The 23,829-nt window shown below is 41.4% G+C and overlaps 1 protein-coding gene across 1 annotated transcript in view; it reads right to left on the reverse strand.

The window, feature by feature from the left end:
• The window catches only part of LOC124595405, a 70,490-nt gene that overhangs the window by 40,900 nt on the left and 5,761 nt on the right, over positions 1–23,829 (reverse strand). The window contains exon 2 of the mRNA XM_047134169.1: positions 1,026–1,097. Within this exon, the coding sequence (XP_046990125.1) occupies positions 1,026–1,092 (67 nt within the window). The 5' untranslated portion in view covers positions 1,093–1,097. The remainder of the gene's footprint in view (positions 1–1,025; positions 1,098–23,829) is intronic.

Consider the following 23,829-nt stretch of genomic DNA (forward strand, 5'->3'; position numbering starts at 1 on the left):
TGTTTCTGCCTTAATACTGAACCTTCTCTGGAATTTGATGTTGTATCCAAATCTTCTTCCTCTTCACTTAACCTTCTCTCCTCTTCTCAATGCTGACATTATTTGATTCCTTTTTCTCATCAGAAGTCTGATTAGGTTGACTCTGTCAGACAGTTTTATCATGAACAACTTCAAAATTAAGTGACACTGATGTGCAGCTTGAATACAACTTCAGCCTTTAATTTTACATTGTGACTTAGTAGAACCTTGTTCCGAGATGGAACTGAGACCCAAAGCCATCTCTGTCATTCCTGTGACCACCCGGATGCCCAAGCACAGCCTTTCTATCAAACTTTGAACAGAAATTCTTGTTCACATGTGCACAACATTCTGTTTCAAAGATTCTCAGGTGATTCAGATTATCTATTGTTTGTCCATGCCACAATCCATAAGGGAATTTGTTTTCGATAAAGGACTTCCCAGAGTGATTCAGGAGGTATGTAGCAATGCCGTACACTTCTGCCCACAGTTCTTTTGACAGTTTTACTAGGGTTCAACATAGTATACACACAACCCACAATTGTGTGGTTTTATCTTTCTGCAACGCCATTTTGCTGTGGTGTGTATATTGGAGTAACTTAACCTTCTTTTCAATTTAACAGTATTCTTTCAGGTATCCAGGGACTTTTGGGTACATAGCATATCTAATTATGTGCTACGCATTTAAAAAGACAGTTTTCAGAAAATATTTTTTTGTGGGAGACGCAATATTTTTAATCTTGACTGTACAGCTGAAAAGTAGGCCTCCGTTGCAGTTTTCTCGATAATGATTGTATTGTCAAGGTACTCAATTAACACATGCTTATCTTAGTATTTGCTCAGACGTTTATAAATTTGTCAGGTATATATGCTGTAAATTATTTCTACTTTCTGCTTTATATATTCCATATTTATCAATTATCAAGCACGATATTTTATATATAATTTATACAATGGCGAGGGAAAGTCACATTCAGTGTTCATAACAATTAAAAAATTGAGCATACCTGCAGTAGCATGTCTATTTTCTAGTGGGTGTAAGGCAGCACGATATCTGTGCGGATTTCCTACCATGGTGTCTGAAATGGAAACAGAAAAATCACTGATAATGACTCCATAACTTTAAATGATTTTGTTGTTAAGAATAACAGTAAAATGTTCTTGATGTTTCAGGTAATAAAGTAACTTCACTTAGAAAGAAGGCTCATTGCAGTAATATGAGAATTTTAATTTATAAACGTGAGATGATTGTCTGACAATGAATACAGTTGTGAAATTAAGGAGACATCTCTTGTTCTTTATTTTCATACTATCTTAACAGGAATTAATTAAAATTTATCTGAAGTCAACATCAAATACAATTCCAGTCACAGTATATTTGTTGCAATTAGAACCAGTATTTCATTCATAATGAAATTATGACTGTTGAAAAAAAAAAAAAATAGAGAAAAATAACAGAGGAACCTGCAGAGTAAAATGGAAAAGAGGTGTAAAAACTGAAAGCAAATTATAATTTTATGAAACCTCTAGCAGTATGGCTCAATACAATGAATAGTAAATCATCAAAATGTGTTTCAGAAGAGAGGAGGGGTGAAAGGGAAAGACAGGGGAAAGGAGTAGTAGGACCCCATTGTTGGAGGAACTTCAAAACACCATTACAGAAATGAGAGAACATGTTACACTGTCTCTGAAGGAAATACATTTTGCTCATTTCAAATAGGAGGTTTCTGAAATAATATGTTTTTACATTTATTGTACATTTGTTTCCTAGATTACACACACACACACACACACACACACACACACACACACACACACACACACACACACAAAAAAAAAAAAGGTGCGCGCATGTGAATGTGACCACTTTCTCTCGCCATTGTGACCGTGTGTGTGTGTGTGTGTGTGTGTGTGTGTGTGTGTGTGTGTGTGTGTGTGTGTGTGTGTGTGTGTGTGTGCGTGTGTGTGTTATGCTTGTCTGAATGTATGTGTGTTTTCTAATTTAGAATAAGGCCTTCTGGCTGAAAGATCAGATGTATATCAGTCTTTTTGTTGTGCTTGCCTGTGACTCAGCATCTGCTCTATATGGTGTGTAGCAATCTATCCTTTTCATAATATTGTTATTCCACCCTGGATTTTCCATTGCTATACTAGTGATGGCAACAGATAATTCTGAGCATGGAACATCTTTACATGTAATCAGTATCACAGCATCCCCATGATATCATTTATGGAAACAATGGAAAAATGTTTATTCTTGGGTGGAGCTTGGACTGCAGTTCCTCCTGAATGCAAGCTCAATTTGCAGAGGAGTATGAGCTGATATGAAACTTCCTGGCAGATTAAAACTGTGTGCTGGCCTAGCACTCGAACATGGAACCTCCGCTTTTCACAGGCAAGTGCTCTACAAACACCTCTGGTTTGAGTGCCGGTCTGGCACACAGTTTTAATTTGCCAGGAAGTCTCATACCAGTGCACGTTCCACTGAAGTGTGAGAAATTCATTCTGGAAATACCCCCAGGCTGTGGCTAAGCCATGTCTCTGCAATGTCCTTTCTTCCTAGAGTGCTAGTCCTGCTGGTTTCATGCAACTTCTGTGAAGGTTAAAATATAGGAGATCAGGTACTGGCACAAGCACAACTGTGATGACGAGTCGTAAGTTAGATTGTGTAGCTCAGTTAGTAGAGTATATGCCCACAAAAGCCAAGGTCCCGGGTTTGAGTCACAGAATGCCACACAGTTTTAATCTACTTAGTACCTGATTATTACTACAGAAAATAATTCAGATAATTAGTTCTCTATTATGAACATGATTTCTTAAAAATCATCACATCACTAAACATCACTAAAAGAGTGAAAGTACTATTTTTAAAGAAAGATTAATGACTGTAACTGCCCACAATTCTAAATTTAAATTTGCATTATGAGGGACTAATGGAAATTGAATTTAACTGATCAAAGGAGAAAGTATAAAAAGCCAGTAAATGAATCATACAAAGGGGAATCTGTATGTCTCAAAAATGATATCGACAGGAAGTGCAAAATGGCTAAGCAGGAATGGCTAGAGGACAAATGTAAGGATGTAGAAGCATATATCAGATAGATGCTGCCTGTAGGAAAATTAAACACACCTTTGGAGAAAAGAAGCTACCTGAATGACTATCAAGGGCTCAGATGAAAAACCAGGCCTAACCACAGAAGGGAAAGCAGAAAGGTGGAAGGAGTATATAATGTGTAGATAGCAGGGAGATGCTTTGAGGGCAATATTATGGGAATGGAAGAAGACGTAGATGAAGATGAGATGGGAGATATGATACTGTGTGAAGAATTTGACAGGGCAGTGAAACCTAAGTCAAAACAAGGCTCCAGGAATAGACAACATTCTGTTAGAACTACTGATAGCCTTGGAAGAGCCATCCATAACAAAACACTTCCATCTGGTGAGCAAGATGTATCAGACAGGTGAAGTACCCTCAGACTTCAAGGAGTATATAATAATACCAATTCCAAAGAAAGCAGGTGATGGTAGGTGTGAAAATTACTGAACTATCAGTTTAATAAGTCACAGTTGCAAAATACTAACACAAATTCTTTCCAGACAAATGGAGAAACTGGTAGAAGCTGACCTCAGGAAGATCAGTTTTGATTATGGAGAAATGTAGGAACACACAAAGCAATAATAACCCTACGACTTCTCATAGAAGATAGGTTAAGGAAAGGTGAACCAACATCTGTTGCATTTGCAGACTTAGAGAAAGCTTTTGACAATGCTGACTGAAACTCACTCTTTCAAATTCTTAAAATGGCAGAGGTAAAATACATGGTGTACAACTTTGCTTTCCCTGTTTGCCAATAGGTGGCGACAACGGTAAGTAGCGGTCAAAAGAAACAGATCACAGACATCAAACAGTTAGCTTGGACCTCGGTCAACATAACCTCACTCAAACATAGGTCGATTCGTGTTTGCATCATAAAGTTGTTCTTGATTGAAAATGTCAGTTTACGAGCCTAATTCTCGTCATTTGCGGGAGGTGTTACTGTTTTGTTTCAATATGAAGAAAACAGAGGCTGAGTCTCATCAAATGCTCTCAAGTATGTATGGTAAGGATGCTATTAGTGAAAGAACATGTCGTGAGTGGTTTCAATGCTTCAAGAATGGTGATTTTAATGTCATAGACCGGCATATTTGTGGAAGAGAGAATGTTTTCGAAGATGCAGAATTGGAGACATTGCTGAGTGAAGACTCATGTCAAACTCAAGAAGAACTGGCATGATTATTGGAAGCAACATAGCAAGCCATTTCAAAATATCTCAAGGCTATGGGCATCATTTAGAAAGAAGGAACTTGGGTCCTGTGTGAGCTGAAACCAAGAGACGTTGAACGGCATTTGTGAACAGTTGCTTCAGAGGAAAAAACAGAAGGGATTTCTGCATTGCATTGTGACTGGGGATGAAAAATGGGTTCATTACAATAACCCCAAATGCAAAAAATCATGGGGATATCATGGCCATACTTCCACATCAACAGTCAAACCGAATATTCACAGCTCCAAGATCATGCTCTGCATTTGGTGGGACCAGCTTGGCGCCATGTACTGTGAGGTGTTAAAACTAAGTGAAACAATCACAGGTGCTCATTATCAAATGCAGTTAATGTGTATGAGCAGAGCATTAAAAGACAAATGGCCACAATACAGTGAGAGGCATGATAAAGTGATGTTGCAGCACGACAATGCTCGACCCCACGTTGCAAAAGAGGTCAAAACGTACTTGGAAACGTTAAAATGGGAAGTCCCACACCACCCACTGTATTCTCCAGACATTGCTCCCTCTGACTATCACCTATTTAGATCAATGGCACATGGCCTGGCTGACCAACACTTCCGATCTCATGAAGAAGTCACAAACTAGATCAATTCATGGATCGCTGCAAAAGATGGACAATTTTTTTGATGCGGGATTCGTACACTGCCTGAAAGATGGGAGAAAGTAGTGGCCAGTGATGGAAAATACTTTGAATGATACATATGTAACCAATTTGTTTCATTAATGCCTCAAATGTTGCGGAAAAAACAGCGGAAGCAAAGTTGTACACCTTGTACAGGGAGCAGAAGGCTATTTACAATTTGTACAGAAAACAGACACAGTAATGAGAGTCGAGGGGCAGTGGTTGTGAAGAGAGAGAGAGACAGGGTTGTAGCCTATCCCCAATGTTTTTCAATCTGTACACTCAGCAAGCAGTTTGGGAAACCAAAGAAAAATTTGGAGTAGAAATTAAAGTTCAAGGAGAAGAAATAAAATGTTATGTTTGCCTATGACATTCTAACTCTGTCAGAGACAGCAAAGGTCTTGGAAGAGCAGTGGAACAGAATGGACAGTGTCTTGAAAACAGGATATAAGATGAACATCAACCGAAGCAAAATGAGAATAATGGAATGTAGCTGAATTAAATCAGGTGATGCTGAGGGAATTAGATTGGAAATGAGATACTTAAAGTAATAGATGAATTTTGCTACTTGGGCATCAAAATAACTGATGATGGTCAAAGTAGAAAGGATATAAAATCTAGACTGGTGATGGCAAGAAAAAGGTTTCTGAAGAAGAGAAATTTGTTAATATCAAGAATAGATTAACATGTTAGGAAGTCTTTTCTGAAAGTATTTGTATGGAGTGTACTCATGTATGGAAATGAAATATGGATGATAAATAGATTAGACAAGAAGAGAATAGATGCTTTCGAAATGTGGTGCTACAGAAGAATGCTGAAGATTAGATGGTAGATCATGTAACTAATGAGGACGTGTTGAATAGAATTGTGGAGAAGAGAAATTTGTGGCACAACTTAACTATAAGAAGGGATCAGTTGGTGGGACATGTTCTGAGGCTTCAAGGTATCAAAAATTAAGTATTGAAGGGAAGTGTGGAGGGTAAAAATCATAGAGGGAGACAAAGAGATGAATACACTAAGCAGATGCACAAGAATGTAGGTTGCAGTAATTACTTGGAGATGAAGAGGCTTGCACAGTATAGAGTAGCCTGGAGAGTTGCATCAAGCCAATCTTAAAACAAACAGCAACACAACGACGGAAATTGTAGAAGCAAGCTTTTAAAATATACCTGGTTGCCTTTGGTGCTGTTACAGAAGAAGATGGAAAATGGAAATGAGCGTTTGGCGTCATTGGCCGGGAGGCCCCTCGCGGGGCAGGTCCGGCCGCCATATCGCAGGTCTTATTACAGTCGGCGCCACATTGGGCGACCTGCACGCCGGATGGGGATGAAATGATGATGAACACAACACAACACCCAGTCCCTGAGCGGAGAAAATCTCCGACCCAGCCGGGAATCGAACCCGGGCCCAGAGGACGGCAATCCGTCACGCTGACCACTCAGCTACTGGGGCGGACACAGAAGAAGATTATGTGACACTTCCTATTCTATTTCATGTATTAGGTGATACAGGGTTAGATATTCGTACTACATTAAAATGACCAATCTCGCTGGAAGAGTCTAGAGGCACTAGGAGAAAAATATTTTGTGTTACAACTTTAACTATTTACAGGACCAAACTAAGGCTTTGTGTAGTTTTTGACATTTATCACACCCCCACAAACACTTACTGACCTTTAACATGCACTTGCCATGCTTTTTAAGGATAAAATTGTGCAAAATATCTGCAACTCGAATATAAACAGGAAGTTTCTTGTTGAAATCAACCTGATCCATTTTATAACACCTGATGTCAGAATGTGTAGAGCAGACATGGGCACAGATACAATACACAAAATTTATCTGTATTTATTATAATATGCACTGATGAGTCAAAACATTAATACCACTTCCCATCATGAGACAGGATGCCACCTAGTTGCTTGCAGGTATGTAATATGGTAAGGAAAGTATACCAGCAGAGCAGAGACAAATGGGGAATCATTCTCTAATGAATGAGCCACAGGCGACTTTGACAAAAGGCAGTCCCGGGGAATGAGCATCTCAGAAACAGTGAAGCTGGTTGGCTATTTATATGTTACTGTCGTGAGCATCTATGGGAAGGGGTTGAAGGTCAGAGATACCACAAGTAGGTGAAAATGTGTTAGATGTCCATAACTAATCACAAAATGTGAGGTTCAGAGGCTGTAAAGCAGGATAGGTGGCAGATCTGATGATAGAGTGCAATACTGGTGCAGGTACAAGAAATTTGGAGCAGATCATTTTGGAGTGCACATGGTTGACCATAGGCCTCCAAAGTAGACAACTCCTATGTGCTTCCACATTGACCCAAAGACATAATCAATTACAGCTGCAGTGGGCACAGGATCAGGGGCCAGTGTAAACATGTTGCTTAGTCAGATGAATCACATTTCTTGTTACACCAGGTGAATGGTCAGATGAAGGGCTACTTGACATACGCATCATACCATGGACACTAGCCAGTGGGGACAATATTATGCTATGGGCAATATTAACCTGGGGCATGTGGTAGCAAACAAAGGCACTATGACAGATGTGGACTATGTAAACATTATTGTGAACCACTTGCATCACAGTTGATGTCTTCCCAGACAGTGATATCATCTTCCAGCAGTGTAATGTTCATGTTCAAGTCTAGAATTAAGCTGCAGTGGTCTGAGGAGCATGGTAGTGAGCTCAAGTTGATGTCTTGGCCAAACATTTGCCTGATCAGAACCTGACAGAACATATCTGGAACACTACTTGGAATCAGCTCCGCACCCACAAACCACTGGTCTTTAATTTATGAGAATTGCGTGATGTGTGTAGACATCTTGTGTCACATAACTGCAGAAACTACCAAGGACTTGTCAAATGCCTGTCACACAGATTCACTGCAGTGCTACATTCCGAAAGTGGACCAATGCATTATTACGCAGTTGGTCATAATACACTCCTGGAAATGGAAAAAAGAACACATTGACACCGGTGTGTCAGACCCACCATACTTGCTCCGGACACTGCGACAGGGCTGTACAAGCAATGATCACACGCACGGCACAGCGGACACACCAGGAACCGCGGTGTTGGCCGTCGAATGGCGCTAGCTGCGCAGCATTTGTGCACCGCCGCCGTCAGTGTCAGCCAGTTTGCCGTGGCATACGGAGCTCCATCGCAGTCTTTAACACTGGTAGCATGCCGCGACAGCGTGGACGTGAACCGTATGTGCAGTTGACGGACTTTGAGCGAGGGCGTATAGTGGGCATGCGGGAGGCCGGGTGGACGTACCGCCGAATTGCTCAACACGTGGGGCGTGAGGTCTCCACAGTACATCGATATTGTCGCCAGTGGTCGACGGAAGGTGCACGTGCCCGTCGACCTGGGACCGGACCGCAGCGACGCACGGATGCACGCCAAGACCGTAGGATCCTACGCAGTGCCGTAGGGGACCGCACCGCCACTTCCCAGCAAATTAGGGACACTGTTGCTCCTGGGGTATCGGCGAGGACCATTCGCAACCGTCTCCATGAAGCTGGGCTACGGTCCCGCACACCGTTAGGCCGTCTTCCGCTCACGCCCCAACATCGTGCAGCCCGCCTCCAGTGGTGTCGCGACAGGCGTGAATGGAGGGACGAATGGAGACGTGTCGTCTTCAGCGATGAGAGTCGCTTCTGCCTTGGTGCAAATGATGGTCGTATGCGTGTTTGGCGCCGTGCAGGTGAGCGCCACAATCTGGACTGCATACGACCGAGGCACACAGGGCCAACACCCGGCATCATGGTGTGGAGAGCGATCTCCTACACTGGCCGTACACCACTGGTGATCGTCGAGGGGACACTGAATAGTGCACGGTACATCCAAACAGTCATCGAACCCATCGTTCTACCATTCCTAGACCGGCAAGGGAACTTGCTGTTCCAACAGGACAATGCACGTCCGCATGTATCCCGTGCCACCCAACGTGCTCTAGAAGGTGTAAGTCAACTACCCTGACCAGCAAGATCTCCGGATCTGTCCCCCATTGAGCATGTTTGGGACTGGATGAAGCGTCGTCTCACGCGGTCTGCACGTCCAGCACGAACGCTGGTCCAACTGAGGCGCCAGGTGGAAATGGCATGGCAAGCCGTTCCACAGGACTACATCCAGCATTTCTACGATCGTCTCCATGGGAGAATAGCAGCCTGCATTGCTGCGAAAGGTGGATATACACTGTACTAGTGCCGACATTGTGCATGCTCTGTTGCCTGTGTCTATGTGCCTGTGGTTCTGTCAGTGTGATCATGTGATGTATCTGACCCCAGGAATGTGTCAATAAAGTTTCCCCTTCCTGGGACAATGAATTCACGGTGTTCTTATTTCAATTTCCAGGAGTGTATGTAACCACCCATGCCTGTACAGATTCAAGAAAAATGCAATATTTAATGTTGTTTTATGAATTATAACTTCTTGTGTGATGAGTAGTATTAGTTTCAAAATAATGTTACATTGGCTAGAGAGAGAGTGATTAAGTTAATCTCATTAAAAAAGAGGATAGTCAGAGGTGTTCCTTAATACATAGAGCCATCATCAGCAAAGTATAAGAAACAATGAAACAAACACAAATGTTTTGATAGGTATGGGTCATATAATGTTTTATTTCTCAGTTACTCTTCTACTTCTGGTACAGAAATGGTAGAGTTTTAAACATTACAGTATACATTCAAAATGACAACTTGCAGGTTCAATGTAGGCATTTTGCCCCAGACTTATAGGATTCCACACTATTTTGTTGAGAGTTAGAAGAAATGTCTCGAATAATTGCATTTGTAGACTACACACAACCAAGTGAGGTGGCACAGTGATTAGAACACTGGACTCGCTTTTGGGAGGACAGCAGTTCTAGGTTTTCCGTGACTTCCCTAAATTGCTTCAGGCAAATGCTGGGATGGTTTCTTTGAAAGAGCAATGCCAATTTCCTTCCTCATTTGCTCCTAATCCGAGCTTTTGCATGCTTGGTGGACGAGGACCAGGTGAACTGGATAGGAGAGGTGTTGAGGTTCTGGAGGAATGAGGATTAGGTGTCCTGCCCTTGAGTACATATTATAAAGATGTCATCAATAAACGTGAACTAGACCAGGGGTTTGGAGTTTTAGGAATGTAGGAATGTTTCCTCTTGGTGGCCTATGAAGAGGTTGGTATAGGAGGGCGCTATGCGGATATCCATGCCTGTGCCACGAATTTATTTGTACAACTTCCCTTCAAAGGTGAAACAGTTATGGGTTAGGATGTAGTTGGTTAAGTGTATGAGAAATGGAGTGGTGGATTTAGAATCTGCTGGGTGTTGGGAGAGGTATTGTTCAATTGTAGCAAGGCCATGAAATGAGTGGTGTTGATGTATAGGGAGGTTGTGTCAACAGTGATGAATAAGGATCAGGCAGGTAAGGTGTGTTGATGGTGGCAACAGTGCAGGAAGTGATTGGTATATTTTATGCGGGGGGCTAGGTTTTGGACAATTGGTTGGAGACTCTGATCAACAATGGATAAGATTCTTTTGATGGGGGCACTGTACCCAACAACAAAAGGGCACCCAAAATTGTTAGGTTTTTGGATTTTGGGGAGCATGTAGAAAGTGGGTGTGCGGGCTGTAGATGGAGGTGTTGGGCAACCGGCAGCGGCACTCCAGTTCATCACAACAGTGGTGAAACCTTTGTCTGCAGGTAGGATGATCAGGTCAGGATCCATTTTTATGTTGTGTAGGACAGTCCTTTCTTCTGTTAAAAGTCCTTAGGGAGGGACCTGTGGAAGGATAGTGAGACCAGGTTGGAAGTTAGGAATTCCTGGAAGGTGACCAGGGGATGGTTAGGTGGTAGTGGGAGGGTCACAGCTGGATGGTGATATGAACTGGGAAAGAAAGGGTTCAGTTTCAGAAATGGGTTGGATTCGCTTGGAGGGGTTGGTGGGAAAGAAGTGTTTCCACTGTAGAGGGAGCGAGAAGGGGAGTAGGTCTTTCATAAGTTCAACATGGTTAAAGCTGGGAGTAGAGTTTAATGTGAGGCCTTTGGGTAGGACTGAAACATCTGTTGTCCTGAGGATTATGGTAGAGAGGTTGACAACAGTGTTCTGGGATTGTTTGAGTTCTTGTTTACATCGAGTGTTGGTAGGGGGTTTTGGAGGATGTGGTAGGTTGAAAAGGTCAGCAAGGCAGGGTCTGGGTGCTATGAGGGGTCAACAAAGGGGAACACTGTGGATAGGATGGGGGTTGGATGCTAGTGCCCAAAGGCAGAAGCAGGATTTCAGCAGGCTGCATAACTTGTGGAGGTGATGTTTGGAATGTTCTTCTATGTGTTGAAGTGTCAGTATTTCAATTTGGATGACGAGGTGTAGGTAGTGGAGACTGCATAGTAACAGTATTTTATGGAGGAACTAGAGGTGGTTCAGGGATGCCTGTGCTGTGGAGATGTGTTTTTGAAGAACCAGGTTTGTGAGGGAAATGGACTGGCAGAATATGAAGAGATGAAGGTCATTGTGGAAGGAGGGGTGAGATCCAGAAATAGGGATTTTTATGGTTGGACCGTTGGGAAGGGGGGTTGGTGGGGAATTCCATGACTTAGGCTGCATTTATGGAACAGCACATGGGGCAGTGTTTTAGCTAGGGATACAGAAACTTTTCTGATCTGGTGCAGACAAATAGAGCAGGGGTCCATTGTGGAGGGGGGATAGCACTGGAAAGAAGTTGGCATTGGAAGTGGTGAGTAGAGGTGTCAGATGATTGTAGAGGGAGTTGAATAATGTTGATGGGTGAAAGGAATTGTGCTGGGGGTAGGGGCTAGTATTGTCACTGGGGTATATCTGATCACGCATGTTATATCCTCATGCATGCAAAATAAATGCTGATTTATTGTCACATGTAAAAGATAAAAAGGAAACAAGGACAAGCAAATCAGGAGTGATGTGTGAGGGAGATACGATTTTGGGTTGCTAGAAGAGTGTTATGCTGTTATCGGGAGTCACGTGGCAAGTAGAGTAGCGTGCACGGCTGTCATAATGGTCGGTACTGTTGTTGTTGTGGTCTTCAGTCCAGAGACTGGTTTGATGCAGCTCTACATGCTACTCTATCCTGTGCAAGCTTCTTCATCTCCCAGTACCTACTGCAACTTACATTCTTCTGAATCTGCTTAGTGTATTCATCTCTTGGTCTCCCTCTACGATTTTTACCCTCCGTGCTGCCCTCCGATACTAAATTGGTGATCCCTTGATGCCTCAGAACATGTCCTACCAACTGATCCCTTCTTCAGTATCCTTCTGTAGCACCATATTTCGAAAGCTTCTATTCTCTTCCTGTCCAAACTATTTATCGTCCATGTTTCATTTCCATACATGGCTACACTCCATTCATGTACTTTCAGAAACGACTTCCTGACACTTAAATCTATATTCGGTGTTAACAAATTTCTCTTCTTCAGAAACGCTTTCCTTGCCATTGCCAGACTACATTTTATATCTCCTCTACTCCGACCATCCTCAGATATTTTGCTCCCCAAATAGCAAAACTCATTTACTACTTTAAGCGTCTCATTTCCTAATCTAATACCCTCAGCATCACCTGGTTTAATTCGACTACATTCCATTATCCTCGTTTTGCTTTTGTTGACGTTCATCTTATATCCTCCTTTCAAGACACTGTCCATTCCGTTCAGCAGCTCTTCCAAGGTCCTGTGCTGTCTCTGACAGAATTACAATGTCATTGGCGAACCTCAAAGTTTTAATTTCTTCTCCATGGATTTTAATCCCTACTCTGAATTTTTCTTTTGTGTCCTTTACTGCTTGCTCAATATACAGATTGAATAATATCTGGAATAGGCTACAACCCCGTCTCACTCCCTTCCCAACCACTGCTTCCCTTTCATGCCCATCGACTCTTATAACTGCCATCTGGTTTCTGTAAAAATTGTAAGTAGCCTTTCACTCCCTGTATTTTACCCCTGCCACCTTCATCATTTGAAAGAGAGCATTCCAGTCAACATTGTCAAAAGCTTTCTCTAAGTCTACAAATGGTAGAAATGTAGGTTTGCCTTTCCTTAATCTATTTTCTAAGATATGTCGTAGGGTCAGTATTGCCTCATGTGTTCCAACATTTCTACGGATTCCAAACAGATCTTCCCCAAGGTCGGATTCTACCAGTTTTTCCATTCGTCTGTAAGGAATTTGTGTTAGTATTTTGCAGTCATGGCTTATTAAACTGATAGTTCAGTAATTTTCACATCTGTCAACACCTGCTTTCTTTGGGATTGGAATTATTATATTCTTCTTGAAGTCTGAGGGTATTTCGCCTGTCTCATACATCTTGCTCACCAGATGGTAGAGTTTTGTCAGGGCTGGATCTCCCAAGACTGTCATTAGTTCTAATGAAATGTTGTCTACTCCCGGGCCTTGCTTCGACTTAGACCTTTCAGTGCTCTGTCAAACTCTTCATGCAGTATCATATCTCCCATTTCATCTTCATCTACATCCTCTTCCATTTCCATAATATTGTCCTCAAGAACATCGCCTTTGTATAGACACTCTATATACTCCTGCCACCTTTCTGCTTTCCCTTCTTTGCTTAGAACAGGGTACTAAAAGGTGTAACAAAAGTCATGTGCAACCACATGTGTCGTGGCTGGTATGGAGTGTGTCATAAAGGTGAGAGGGAAGAAACGTGAGAGAAAGAAACAGATGGACAACACAGGGAAGCTAAATATAGGGGACAGTAACGAAGGACGGATGACATGAAGTTTGGATGGAAAGGAGCCACTAGGCAGTATAATAATGTACAGAAAGTTCTGGCTGAGAATTACGAATTATTTAGGGATAAGGGAGATGATTCTCCAAAAGGCAGGAGTGCTGAATCATCGATAGGTACACAAATAAAAGGTACATAGCTTGGCTAGCTTTCGGAATGCACTCTCTTTTTCAACTTGTAGGAAAAACATGCACACAAACACACACATGCACTCACATGTCTCCCTACATTGTGTCCAGTAGTCTGCCAGCTCTTTCCTGGCCGATGGTATACTGGGGTGAGGTGGGGATGTGGGGTAGGGTGAGGTATGGAGAGAGGCGGGAGGGTGTTGGGAGAAGCATTTAGCAGCTTGTCGGAGAGTTTAGAGCTCTCTGTGGGCTACCTAGGGATGCAGGTGACAGACAGCCTATGGAAGTTTCAGTACTACCCAAAGGCATCACATTCAGCCCTATTCCCATGTTTAACCACATTGGACCTGTGAAAGACCTTGAAAGATCTACTCTCCTTCTCCCACTCTGTACAGCGGAAAAACTTCTTTGCCACCAACTCCTCCAATCAAAGCCTATTCAATCTCAACATCAAACCCTGCCAGCCCCAAGTGATAATTCTCTTCCTGTCCCTCTCCAGCTCCCTAAACAGGCATACCACCAACCACCACTCCTGTCCTACAAACCGAGCTTGGCCAACTTTCTTAACATCCCGCAGCCCCCACTACTACTTTTCATAGCAATGACCACTCATAATCACAAGAAGCAGGCACAACAACACAGTGTTCTCTACCTCTTGTCTAAGGCACTTTCCCCTCATGAATTATCTGCCTCATAGAAGAGTTTGCTTTCAGTCCTAAACCTGCATTTAATCATGCTGCTTTGGTGAAGGACCTTCTTTCCTTCAATATAAAATGAACTGGAAACGTCACTCTGCAACCTGATCCCAAAATCTTTCCAACAGCAAACCTCACATTGAACCCTGCCTTGCACATTTCTGGTCACAATCCCAACTTGATCCACCACCACTACCTTAAAATCACCCATTACAAGCCTTACAAGAATTTTTAACATCCAGTATTGCTTCACAACTCTTTCTCAGATTCCTACAACATTACTCTAACCTGTCCTCAGCAGAACTCCTGGCTCTTTGTTCCCTAAAAACTGATGACTCCATTATTATCCTCCCAGCAGATACGGAATCTACCACTGTGGTACCTGATGACTGGAGGGTGTAAGTGAGGATCATGCCAGCTGTCCGAAACCTTTACGTACAGCATCTGTCATCAAGATCTCATCCTTGTGATACAAACTGACCTACAGTCCCTCCTTGAAACCTTGGTCTTTTACATGGAGTAACACCTCAATCCACAGAACTTCTTACCCCACCCAAACCACACGCTCCCACCATTTAACTTCTTCTTAAGATCCACAAGCTCAATCACCCTGGCTGTCCCATGGTTGTTGGGACCAATGCACCCAATGCATGTATGTCTCCCTTTGTTGACCAACACCTGCAATCTATAGCACCAAGACTCCCTCGTATATTAAAGTCTCCAACATTTTCCTACATCGTATGAAACCTGTGTCTGTCCCACACTCACCACACACCTTGCTTGGCACCATTGATGCCATCTCCCTCAGTACCAACATCCCCAGGTACTTGGCCCGTCTGCTGCTGAACATTATGTCAGTCAGCTCCCAACTGATTCCAAACCTATGACATCCTTCCTGCTCACCTTAATCAACTTTATACTTATGGACAACTAATTTATCTTTGAGGGGAAGACATAAAAACATATACGAGGCATTGCAGTCGGAACCAGGATGGCTCCTTTCTTTTCAAAGGCCACTTGGAGGGAGCTTTCCTGGGATCCATGAGCCTTTACCCACTGGTTTGGTTTAGATATATTAATGACATCTTTGCCATATGGACTCATGGTAAGGATGACCTGTAATTTTTTTGTAAACTACATTCTCACAATAAAACCAAACTACAAAGATATGCTGAAGAAAATGACTTTATTGCCTGCCCTTTCACATTAGCAGAGCTAGAGGATGCCATGTGTTGCATGAAGAATAACAACATTCCAGGATTGGATGATCTACGAGTAGAACAAATGAAGAGGTTCGACCCAGGCACTAAAAGGTGGATTTTAAATCTAATTAAAAACTTCATTTCTCAACTAAAGATACCCAAAATATGGCGTAAAGCAAAAGTGGCAGCCTAACTGAGACCTGGGAAAGATTCGACAGATCCCAATAACTTTCAACCAGTCTCTCTTCTATGTCATCTATACAAACTGTTGGAAAGAATGATCTTGAACCACATATCAGCTTATGTAGACCGGAGCCTAATCAAACAACAGGTAGGATTTCAGCCAGAAAATCATGTTGTGGCCAGATCCTCAACCTAACTCAGCATACGGAGAGGGCAAATTACATGTGTGGTATTTGTGGACATAACAGCAGCGTATGATACAGTAAATCACAACCAGCTCATAAGGAAGAGTTATACAATCACCAAGGACTATCGACAAATGTAGTTCACCAATACTTACTTCAAAACAGTCAGTATTTGTCATCCTGAACAACAAGAGAAGCTGACGGAGAATACAGAAGAATGGTCTCCCCCAAGGCAGTGTGCTGGCATCACTGCTGTACAATATATACACCAATGACCAACCTGTTGCGACAGATACAAGATCTTTCATCTATGCCGACGATACAGCAGTTGCAGCACAAGGACGTACATTTAAAGAGGTGGAAATGAAACATACTGCAGCCCCGAAGACCTGACAAAATTCTATAACAACCACCACCTAAAGCCTAACCCATCCAAAAATACAGGTGTGTGTGTGTTTCACTTGAGAAATAGACAAGCTAGAAGAAAACTGGATATAAATTGAAGGGGACTGCAGTTGCAACATACATACACCCCTACATACCTCGGAGTAAAGCTTGACCGAACATTCACTTCCAAAGGTCACTGCGGGAAAACAAAGCTTAAAGTCTGCAGCCAAAATAATGTAATACACAAGTTCACTAATAGCTCATGGGGAGCTCAACCAAATGACCTATGCACATCTGTCCTAGCTGTATGTTCCTCCACAGCTGAATATGCAGCGCCAGTCTGGCAGAACTCTGCACACACCGGGCATGTTGATACCGCTCTCAACGAGACAGGCCGCATCATGACAGGCTGCCTATGACCAACTCCAGTCAACAAAATCTACCAACTGGCAGGCATAGCACCCCCACAGATAAGACAAAGAACAGTGGCAGAAATTGAAAAGAAAAAACAGGAAAACAATCCCAGGCACCCCATGTCTGGAAGTGAAGCACAGTTTTCAAGGCTGAAGCCCAGAGAGTGTTTCCTGCAAACAACTGAAGCAATTACTTCTTCACCTTCCACTCGCCGAATTGAGCTGTGGTGGGACAAAATAATTGGAAATAATAGCCAAACCCTACAGGAAGAGCCTGCTGCTGGTTTCCAACTACACTATCAGACGTCGAAGAATCTGAACAGACTGCGGACTGGAGTGACACGGTGCAAACAAAACTTAGAATGATGCGGGTACATTTCTGGAGATTCAGCCTGCAAATGCGCAGAATCTCAACATGATGCACATCTCTTGGTCTGCCTGAATCCTGCGCACTTGATGACCTGGTTGCAGCAAATTTTCTAGCAGTTTCTAGGCCTCAAAACCAATTTGACTTATATAAAATCCTGAGTATATATTGGAGATACATTTGATTTTGTAAATAATTTTATTGTACTGTCCTGGATATGAAAATAATAATAATTAAATTTCTTGTGGTCCTGTTCTGAACCCCATGTCATTTTCGTTGCTGTTGACCTCATCCTGACTGAAGGTCAGCTACACATTAAACCTATGAACCTATGAACAAACAACAGTACTTACATTTTGACAGCTGCCATACATTTCATGCCAAATGTTCCCTCCCGTACAGCCCTGGCATTTGAGGTAAATGTATGTGTTCAGATGCAGACCCTTTACAGCAATATACTGTCATTGTATCTCAGCTTTCAATGACATATTTACCGCACCAGTCTAGTCAAAAAAACAGATTTCCTTGGCTATCACATAACATTCTAATACTGCTGAACCCTCCAAAAATCAACTTAGGAATATACCTTTTGTCACTCAGTATTATCGTGGTCAGAAACGTATTAATCAGCTATGACTTTGTAAAATCATGCCCTTAATGAGGTTCATTCTGTCTGACGTTTTGCCCATCACACCAGAATATCTTTCAATTGCCCCCCCAATTCCCATAATATTCTGGTGAAATTCTATGCTCCTTCAGCACACATTTCCCTATCATATGGCTCCTACCCCAGTGTAAAAGTTGCCTCTGCATCCTCTTACTACCACCTATACCAGTCCTGTAATTGACAAAACACATACTATCAAAGGGAGAGCCACCTGTGGATAGATACATCACATACACTATATAGTCTTCTACATTAGTATGACTAAGTTAATGATTAGGATGAATGGGCATAGACAGAGGATGTACGTCACCAACATAAAAATCCTGTTGCAGGGCATGCTCTACAGCATGATAGCCATAATGTCAGTGCCTGTTTCACCACAAGTGCTATCTGGATTCTTTCCCCTGACACAAGTTTCTTAAGAACTCTGCAGGTGGGAATTGGAGTTACAGCATGTTCTTGGTTCTTACCAACCACCTTGGCTTAAGTTATGTTATTTTTTCTCAGCATTTCTTCTCAGTAATTATTCCTTTCTTCACTCCCTTTCAGTTTTCTATATCTTTCATTTTCCGACCTGTCTATTTGACCCACACCACCTCCACCACATATAATGTACTTAGCTTTACACTCTTATCATCTCTTGCACAATGTTTTATCAGTAATCTCTATATTGCTTATTAGCCTATCTTCCACCTATCTTCCACCTATCTTCCACCTATCTAGTCCAGTGCAATCCTCAACATTGTCTTTCCTTCTCATACTGTCTAGTTAAGTCTCCCGTGACCCAGGGCTCACAACGACTTTTCTGTAATTCTTACTATTTCCCAAACCTCGCCAATTCTTTTTTCTTCATCTGTATTCCTTCCCCTTCAGCCCTTGTGCCAGAAGAAGGAGCACTGACTCCAAAGCCTTGCAAATTTACCTAACTTTTGTAAGCGTTTTCTCCTGCTGCCACTCGGTGAATCAAATATTTTCCTATCCAATTATATTTTTATTAAAACAAAAAAACCTAGTGCGCATTGCTAACATTTGTTCCATAACGCCATACAGAAATATTTTGGGGGGAATTCATCAAACCAATCTCACATTTTCTGAGGGCACAAGTGTAAAATACAATTTATTTGTGAACTCAGTAATGTTTGAGGAACTGGGGAAACAAGAATGCTAACTAGAGTTTGTCTTACTCCAGCATAGTTTGTGGAATCAATACTAGTAATAAGAATAGTCTACACGTCTACACAAAGATTTAAAGCCACTTACTTTGATCCATTATTTAGGAAACAGATTTTTAATAATTTGCCAGCTGCCATAAAAAGTTTAACTACTAATTCAATTCTGTTTAAGAGGAGCCAAACGGACTTCCAAGTGGCTAACTACTTCTACACCACTGATGAATTTCTCAGTAGAACTCATTGATGTGTATACACAAAGCCTGAGAAAAAAGTGAAGCAACCACAAGACACAGCTGGATGCCAATACAGCATCGTCATGTATTCACCATCTGTGTTTCAATTTGCTGGGACAAATAGAATGTCCACCACATTAATGTTGTTTGTGTTTAGCATTGTTACAATGTCTGGGAGGGTATATTAGAGGACTGAACAGCGTCAATGTTGAGTGATCACTATGAAGGACACAGAGATGCTGTGTACTCATTTGAGACAGTGTTAGCAACACCTGACAGAGTTTGAAAAGGGCCTCATTGCAAGTCTACATGTGGCTGGCTGGTTGAATTGTGAAATATCCAGATTTGTGGCACATTTGATTGTGACAGCCATGGGAACATGAGGGTAGGCATACTCATAATCAAGGTGCTGGTCAACCATATCTAACCACTACAATAGATGATCTCTGTATTGTGCACCAAGCACATTGTAACCCCTTCACATCTCCACCTGGCATCTGAGAATGAGTAATGGTCTCCCTGGAACACTCTGTGTTTCTTGCATGATTGGCTGGAGACTAGCAGCAACCGGACTAAGGAATTTACCATCCCATGCGTAGGTTGCTGTCTTACTCCTATCATCATGGTGTTGGGAGGCATCAGGTCACAGCTGGTACCAATTGATGAAATTCTGAAAGGACAATGATATGGCAAGGCCATCCTGTGTCCTCAAGTGTTACCTCATTCATGCATGGCATATGTCTTTATGAACTGTCTGCGTAATGTTGAGGTACTCCTGCGATTAGCAAGATCCTCAGATCTGCCTCCAAAAGAATGCGCTTTGGACCAAGTTGGATATGCCAATTCTGTCCCAATGCCAGCATGGAGGATATCAGGATCATTTACAACAATTGTGGGGCAGTTTGGCCCAGGAGGGGATATAACAGCCTTATGACACTATTCCCAAACAAATCAGTACATGCATCCAGGCTAGAGGGAGTGCAATGTCATACTGATAAGTGGGCTCATACTGCCAAGTTCTTTGTTAATTTGACTTGATTTTGTAACCACTGCAATTACCACATACCACATACCCTGTCCACTCTTGAAGTTCTATGGCATTTCTTCTTCCCTTCCTGTACTTTGGCTTTCTCATTGATGGTGCTTGGCCAGTGTAACATACATTTACATGCTTTGTGTTGTGTTTGTTATTATCTTTTACATAAAAAATGTTTCATTTTTTTGATTTATTACACATACACGAGGAACATTCTGCTTAGCATCTGTGTAAGAAGGTTAGCTTACACCACTTTCTCTCATTTTTTAAAAATTTATTATGTATTCTTAGAAAATACAGGACAGAAATTTATATTACTATCCACTTTGAATCCTTAAGGATCTCCTCATTATAGTTCTCTGGAACAAAAAATAAATCTAATCTATTCTCAACATTAAGAATAGTATGAGCAATAAAGAAAGGACAATTTGGGAGATGGGATTTCACAGTGGCTCTACATAAAAAATACACTTTTGCAGACAATTCAAACACCCGATACTTGTAAATGTAGGGATTCCTTTTTTCAATGATACTGATACCTGGATTACAAACATTTCTAGTTCAGTAATCATTTTTTAAATACTGTAAACTGCTACAATGATTAAATGATACTATACAGCATTTATTCTTATCCACATCTAACTACTGTTCCATTATGTCACTCAGAGCAAACTGTTGACAAGGAAAATTGGTTTAAGATTCTTAATCTAGTTAGTCCTATTTTATTCTTTCTGAAAAGAAATATTTTTTACCATTCTTGTTCTGATTAAGTTAAGTTGTTTTTAGAGCAGTTTCAGATTATCATTATTGTTTCATGCATCAAAAGCAAAATTCTATCGGTCCAGAAAGTGATCTATAATGCAGCAACCGTTTCCATGTATAACTAATCAATATTTATGTTGTGTTACATTTTCCCTTCTATGTCTAATGTATGAGATTGATTGCCTTTCTACATAGTCCTAAAGTTCTGCATTCAGCTTTAGTTTGTTTTTCCAGAGACAGATTTCTGCCAATTTAGACATTCCAATAAAAATCATAAATTTATGCTGATATGAAACACACAAATAAAAGAACAATTTTGAAGGCATAAAGACTTTATTATCACATACACCAAGAAAATACTACATCTTTGTTCTGCAATGTGAGAAGAATGTCACATTGTAACCAACTGAAATTTCATTAAAAGAAGCAACAGTTGTAGATATGAATGCAGCCTCATGACAATACAAAACAATTAAGTCTTCTTGGGATTACAACCACATCAAGTTGTTCAAATGACATTTTCAGAACTATAGGTAATGGCAGTTACATCGGCAACAGCAGAACGCAACATAAGAGTTGTGGACATCATAAGTGCACTTTAGCCTATAATTTCATTAACCATATTGTCTACTATTTTAGTAAAAAGTTACAAGTAAGGAAGATTGTCTAAAGCAATAATGTAGGTTCATCAGATTAATTCTAGGGAATCTAAATGATTAATAGAAAATCTCATATAAAGATGTGAAACAAATACTAACAAAGAGATAGAGGGGCTGGCCAGTACTTAGCTCAGTACAGCCGATAGATAACACAAAACAGAACAGAAAATTTACATTCCTAGCTTTCGGAACTTTGTTCCTTCATCAGGGAGGAGAGAGGGGGAAAAAATGGAAGAAGGGAAAGTGGATTTAGTTACTCACAACCCAGGTTATGAAGCAACAGGGAAAGGGAAACAGGGAGGGTAGCAAGGATGGAGGCATGGTTGTCAGAGGGAAGCCAAAGATATATCAAGAATATCTTGATGCAATGGCATCAGTACTGCTGCAGCATTAATAATTATAATTTGTTAGTCACATCACTTGCATCACACATTATGTGTGATGCAAGTGTATAACGAAAACTCTTATCAAAAACACTAGTAAATTACGAGATGGAATTGCTGGACAGTATTTGTTGTCAAGTGCCAAAATATGTTGTTCTGCCATTAAACACGTATAGAATAGAAGTAAAAGAGACACACTACCTAGATTTCAGCACTAATAATAATTTCTACCTCAGTCAGGAGAGGAGAGAGAAAAGGGGGGGGGGGGGGGGGAGGGTGAGACAGAGAGAGAGAGAGAGAGAGAGAGAGAGAGAGAGAGAGAGAGAGAGAGAGAGAGAGATGGGTAAGGTTAAAAAGGCAGAACAGGTCATTCAGATCCCAGGGTGAGAGAGACCCACATGTAATAAAGACAAGACGGCAGACAAATGTGCACTTATACATTTTGCTAACATTTGTACACTGTCCATTGTTATGTTAACTGCTGCTACATGGAGTGCACTTCGTGTACTGTAGAACTGACTAGGTGATTTTTGTTTACGTAGTACTAAAAAGTAGTTTGGAAGTGTGTCCATACAGATTGCTATAGCAATTCAAAAGTAGTAGCAAATAAATTTTGTTTCATCAGCAGCTCTTGGTGCTACATAAACATGCTTTTTTAAAACACTTATTAACTGTGCACTACATCTGCACAAAATGTACAAAAGTAAACAGTTTGTATTTGTGAAGTAAAAATGATAGAAAAAGAAAGATGTTTGGTAAACAGTCAATGTAACATAATATTTGCACCTTTCAAGACATATTTGTAAATAATTTTAACTCCATTGTTCTCATTGCATATGTAGAAGTAAACTCAACAATAAAGCAGGGGAATATTTGAAATCTAGGATAAACCTAACATACATTTGAAAAAGATAGGTCTTTGAGAAAACAGCTTATGATTCATTCACTTGCACGTCATATTCCAGAGGTGTCAGCATAAAAGTAAACTTTGGAGGAAAGTGAAACATGTCAGGGTGTAGAGTAGTAGAGATAAGCATCCAGCCATCAGGAACTTATAAAGTACACATTTTCCAACAGGTAAAAAATTTGCCAGTTTGAAATATGTCATTACTGTACTGGTTATATCATTCAGGTAGCATAAAAGTAAGTATTCGACATATATACAAGATATTAATAACTCAGAGCAAAATAACTGTCTGTGGACTGTGAGGATGGAGGCTCTTTTTATTGCCTACACAGGTTGAAAATTAATAAAACTGACAAACTGCAGGGACAGATTCTTGACTGGAAATTGAGGGAAAAAGGTCTTACCACCATGCATCGTTGCCATGATAGACGGTGCTGACGCATGACAGTTCCTCTGATCACATCCCATGTGTTCTCTGTGTGCCGCAGGCTGTGTGATTGACACAGCATACTGTAAGCAGCAGAATGGTCTGGTATTCATATGAGGAACAAGCCGAAATGGTGTTTTGTGTATGGCCAAGCAGATGGAAAAGTTTGAGACACAGCATGGCCATACCAAAACAAATACCACAGACACCAACCACACTGCACATTTCCAGCCCTTTTTAGGCATTTGTGTGATCATGGATCCTTTCTGACAAACGGGCAGGGGAGGGGAGGGGGGGC

This window comes from Schistocerca americana, chromosome 1 (genome assembly GCF_021461395.2).
Source record: "Schistocerca americana isolate TAMUIC-IGC-003095 chromosome 1, iqSchAmer2.1, whole genome shotgun sequence".
Lineage (NCBI taxonomy): Eukaryota > Metazoa > Arthropoda > Insecta > Orthoptera > Acrididae > Schistocerca > Schistocerca americana.